Raw genomic sequence first — 5,111 nt, forward strand, 5'->3', positions numbered from 1 at the left:
TGACTGGACTGGCTATGGTAGGGACTGGAGAACAAGAGAGCAGATATCTGTGGACAAATTAGTGCAGATAATAATGAGATAATGTTGCATTCTTGAGGTGTAGTTTTTGCAGCTTAAACCTTCTCTTTTTTAACAATTATTTTATGAATGGACTCTTATGCCCCCCTTCGTTTCAAAGGTTTTATGGAGGAATCTTTGTAGGATTCAATTTTATAGGGCTTTTTTTTTTCCTATTTTGTCCTATCAAATAAAGGATTGGAGCTTCCCAGATTATGTAAAATTCGTAAGGAATGGCTCAATGCATATATATTATAGAGAAAAGTTAACAATAGCTCCAACATTTTGGAAAATTTTCTTTGAATCTATCTCTTATTTAACTTTTGTGTTTTTCCTTTAGTCTATTTAAAATATTGTTTCTATTTTTTCTTGTGTTTTATATTTTTTCTGTTCTGCACTTGTTTTCTAGTAAAAATCCCATGTTTTTCTTGTTACTCCGTGTTCTCAATTATATGTTTCGAAGGATCAAAGAATCTTTAGATAAACCTTTTTTAGGAATGGCCCCTCGGATCGGTATCAGAGCCATTGGCATCAACAAATAGCGAGTCATTATCATAGTGAAGTAGAACCTCTGTCCTATGGATGGTTGACTATGTGGTCAGACAGTTCAGTTAGAGCGCCAGTGGCGTTGAGATGGAGGTCCGTCCTTTAATATAATAATCTAGGATCAGAGGACTTCATCGTTTCGTTTATTGACGGAATAAGCGAAACAGTATATTTGCAAACGAAAAATAATTTATAAATAAGAAATAAGTATATTTGTACGTATAAGAAATAAGTTGTCAAAAGTTTATTTATAAAATAAACTTTTATAGAAGATTCAAATGCGCAAATATTGCCAGCATTTTTGAGCCCTGAACTATCTGGGTTTCCCTAACTTGACATATATTCTCTTTTGGAACAGACAATAAGTTTTATATAGCTGTAGAAACGAAAAGGATGTGACAATCTCTGCCCAAAATGTCTCGTGTGTGTGCATGCGCGTTCTCCCTGTTCCCGACAGGGTGAGAGCAGCATAGTCACTGCTTGCAAACACCAATCAATAATTCTACTGCCCAAACATAAAACCAAGCCAAAGATTCGCCAAGATGTTGTACAGAATTATTCACAGGTACATTCAACTGTACACATGGCCGGATGATATTTACAATGTCGGACAGTTTCGTTGTACCGGTGGGTATCTGTAGGATCGATGTGCACACCGGCTTAAAAATGTTAAATTTGTTCGAATTTAGAAAATAAAGTAAGATTCACGTAAATCTGTTGAAATTTGAAATTTCCAACGTATAAGATTGGACCTTTTCAAAAGTGGATTTTCTATATAGTAACAATTCGACGGAAAATTGAGGGAGAAATCTATCGAGTTTTTAACGGTTGGATCCGCGCTGAGATCCATGTTCACCGTTGGATGGCGCATGTGGGGACTCATCCCGTGATTGGTAGGATCTCGTGGGCGTACTTTCGTACTGGATTACCGTGGGTTTTGTATATTTAGAAAATTGAGAGAAAAATATATCAACATTTAAAATTTTGGATGCGTTCATATTCATCCTCACCGTTGGATGGTGCACCTGGAGACTCATCCCATGATTCGGAGGATCTTGTGAGTGTGCTTTCCCACTGGATTATCATAGGTTCTGTATATGAGTATATTTTCCATCCTTGAGAAGGTATCATGAGGCACCAATCTAATCTAATCGTTGATTTAGCAGGGGTATGATCGGACTAACAAAAAGAGGTGTCCTTTCTTCGTCGTCCATGCCCATCCAGCGTCGTCGTCGCCAATCGAGGCCACCGCCGCCGTCGTGCATCCAGTCGGTCACCGGCCGCCGCCGTCGCCTATCCAGCCCGCTGTCATCGTCGCCGTTGTTGCCGTCGCCCATCCAATTGGCCGCCTGCCGCCGCCGCCGTCGTGCATCTAGCCGGCCGCCCGCGTCGCGCGTCCAGCCGCCATGCATCCAGCCACCCCCGCCGCCGCCACCGCCGCGCGTCCGTCCGCCCTCCACCGTCCCCCTCGAGCTTGCCGCGTCTAGCCCCCTCCAGCCGCCGCGCATCCCGCCGCCGCGCGTCCGTCTGCTCGCCGCCGTCCCCCTCGAGCCCACCGCGTCCAGCCCCATCCAGCCGCCGCCGCTGCCATCACGCGTCCAAGCGCCCGCCGCCGTCCCCCTCAAGCCAGCCGCCACGCCGCCGCTGTGCTCTCTCGACGTTTTTTCTTTCTATCGTGAAACAGTAAAGGACAGAAATACCCTCCCACCCATAGCACCACTTCAATGAGGAGGTGCAGGACCATGAGGTACGGACGATTTCTGACCGTTGGATGATGCCAGATCAATGGTCAGGATTTGGTACTGCACAACCTAAAGGACAGTAAAAAATCTCTTTATATATAGTTGTACGTAACTTGCAGCTAAATTATATTGTAATTATATACTATTTACATTACAATGGTATTATAATTATATTGTAGTTATATTTGGTATAATTTTAAAAAACTTTATGTTTATCAGCTCCTTTTTTTAAAAAAATATCCAGATTGTGTACCAGATAATTTTATGTTTCACCAAAGCAAGTTTATCTAGCCATCGTTTCTCTCTCGTTGAGCAGGCCCGCACGGCGCGGCGCCACTCGCGCCTCCCACCTGCCACGTAAGCCGCAGACTAACGGCGTTCGGCCGTCAACTCCTCACGGACAGGGATCAGCGACAGCGAGCGTGGAGCTACATAACGCCGTCGTCGTCGTCGCCGTCGCCGCTCGCTCGCGCTGCGCGGCGCGGTGACGTGACGAGCTCCGATTTGTCGGCCGCGGACGAACACCTTGTCGTCGCAACTCGCAAGTACATATAAACCTCACTGTCACACCCACACTTGCCGCTGCTGTCTGCAGTAGCTCACCTACTTCCACCTTAGCTCACCCTCTCCACCGTCGCAGCGACATCGACGGCGAGCTCGAGCTCGAGCTCTGGCTGGTTCTTGTTGGCAAGCTAGCTAGCTAGCTCAGCTCTCGCCATGGGCAAGTACCTCAGGAGCAGCTGCAAGCAGCAGCAGCAGCCGTCGTCGCCGGCCGCCGTGGCGAGCGTCGCCGCCGCGGCGGTGTCGTCGTACTCGTACCTGACGCTGCGGAGCGGGCGGCGCGTGCCGGCGGCGGCGGCGGCGGCGGGAGGCAGCGCCTGCAGGCGGCGTCACCGCCGCGGAGGACGCCGCGGGTGCGCCAAGAACGGCGCCGGGAGCGCGCGCGCGTGCGGGGCGAGGTCGCCGACGTCCTCGGCGTCGTCCGGGCAGCGGCGGAGGTGTGAGGCGGTGGAGTGCTCTCACGGCGGTGGGCGGGCGGAGCTCTCGCGGTCGCCGCCGCTGGGGAATTCCGTCGTCGTCGTCTCCGGTGACGTCGTCAGTGGAGAAAGGTTTGGGTTTAAAAACTTATATAATCATGTCAATTTGACGCCCTCTCCTGTCATCCTGTGTAGTCACTAATAAGCACAAATCTTATATTTCAAAATTAAACCATACGTAAGTCGAAAATTTTATTTTACAAAAGGTAATTCGTGACAATTTTTTTTCTAGCTTAGTAATTAATTACACTGTCAGTCTGTCACACACTCACACTCACACTAATTAACTCTTGCTTCTACTCTCTCCAATTCAGAAAGTCTTTGAAGCCAAATTCTTGTTCCCGCGAAGTGGCGGCGGAACACGCCGGCGAGCACAAGCACAACCCTGCAGCCGCCGCGGCGGCCGGCCGCCGGCCACCGCTGTCGCCGCCGGAAGCGGAGATCGAGGCGTTCTTCGCCGCCGCGGAGCTCGCCGAGCGCCGGCGATTCGCAGAGAAGTACGTATACACACACACATAATCACTCATCTCTCTCTAGCTTGCAAGCTTAAAGCTAAGCTAAATCAAGCTAATTAGTTAATTAATTAATCTGCTTAATTTGCAAACTAATTACACTGCGAGCTGCCGGTTTTGCAGGTACAATTACGACATTGCCCTCGACCGCCCGTTGCAAGGCCGCTACGAGTGGGAGCCAGTGAGCACGTGAAAGGGAGGGGTAGAAGTGTCAACTCAACTCACACCCATGTCTGCAACTCACAAGTGATGCAAAGCTAGCTTAATCATCAGCAGCTAATTATCTGGGAGAGGCTGGGGATCGAGTTAGTGACCTTGTTTCTCCTGCTAATTCTCAATTAGGGAATTAATTAATTACTCCTCAATCCTCATCTCCACCTGTTGTCAGTTGGATCTCACTACCATATATATCTCAGCTCTGTCAATTAATCTTTTGTATAGTTGGTAGGAAATAATCAAGGATAATCCAGGTGATTTGGAGGATGCTTCTGATGAGCTCCCCTCTTGCTAATTACTAATATGTATCTTCCACATAATTTCGCCTAATTTACTGTTTATTACTACTTATTAAGCCCCTTCAAAAATAAGTATTTCATCCGTTTCACAAGGTAAGACTTTCTAGCATTGTACACATTTATTTATATATTAATGAATTTAGACATATGTATGTATTTAGATTCATTAATATCTATATGTATATGTGCAATGCTAGATTGTCTTATATTGTGAAACGGAGAGAGTAATTGACTTTTTCTTACCTATATTCTGATGATATGTAGTAGAGTTGATATTTAATTACACGTACCCTAGTGAGGTTAGAAACAGTAGTTGGTTGTTGGAGTGAACTGAAAATGCAGACAGTGCCAAATTTTGATGTGGCCAAGGATGTCACTGACATGTGAAGGCAGTTTTGGCCTGAAAGAAGAGCATGCAAAAGTCAGATCGAGTACGTATTCGAGTGTAATTTGTTGTTTTGCAAAAATTTGTGCGAGGCTTCTTTGCCTGATATGCACGCATGACGATCACAAAATGGCTGCATGTACGTATGTATATACGTACAAGCAAACACTTGCACAGGCATGTACGTATGTATATGTAGCTTTGCTGGGTTTGTATTGACCTTTTGTGAGTAAATTCACATGAAGCCTTTCAAATTCTCTCTCTCTCTAACTTTTGTTTTCGTTATAGCCCTTTCTTTTTATTCTCTCTCTATTCCA

The 5,111-nt window shown here is 46.4% G+C and overlaps 1 protein-coding gene across 1 annotated transcript; it reads left to right on the forward strand.

The window, feature by feature from the left end:
* The first annotated feature begins 2,931 nt into the window (after nt 1-2,931).
* On the forward strand, nt 2,932-4,467 carry LOC4350915 (cyclin-dependent kinase inhibitor 3-like). The gene is made up of 3 exons (NM_001423219.1): nt 2,932-3,454; nt 3,697-3,879; nt 4,018-4,467. The coding sequence occupies exons 1-3, from the start codon at nt 3,063-3,065 to the stop codon at nt 4,085-4,087; spliced, it is 645 nt and encodes a 214-aa protein (NP_001410148.1). The 5' UTR covers nt 2,932-3,062; the 3' UTR covers nt 4,088-4,467.
* The last annotated feature ends 644 nt before the right edge of the window (nt 4,468-5,111 follow it).

The sequence above is a fragment of the Oryza sativa genome, chromosome 11 (genome assembly GCF_034140825.1).
Source record: "Oryza sativa Japonica Group chromosome 11, ASM3414082v1".
Classification (NCBI taxonomy): domain Eukaryota; kingdom Viridiplantae; phylum Streptophyta; class Magnoliopsida; order Poales; family Poaceae; genus Oryza; species Oryza sativa.

What these genes read in the sequence shown, in the direction of transcription:
- LOC4350915 (NM_001423219.1), top strand. Translation starts at nt 3,063, where the DNA reads ATGGGCAAGTACCTCAGGAGCAGCTGCAAGCAGCAGCAGCAGCCGTCG. An exon ending in GACGTCGTCAGTGGAGAAAG is followed by an intron (nt 3,455 to 3,696) that starts GTTTGGGTTTAA and finishes TCTCCAATTCAG; the next exon opens with AAAGTCTTTGAAGCCAAATT. An exon ending in CGCCGGCGATTCGCAGAGAA is followed by an intron (nt 3,880 to 4,017) that starts GTACGTATACAC and finishes CCGGTTTTGCAG; the next exon opens with GTACAATTACGACATTGCCC.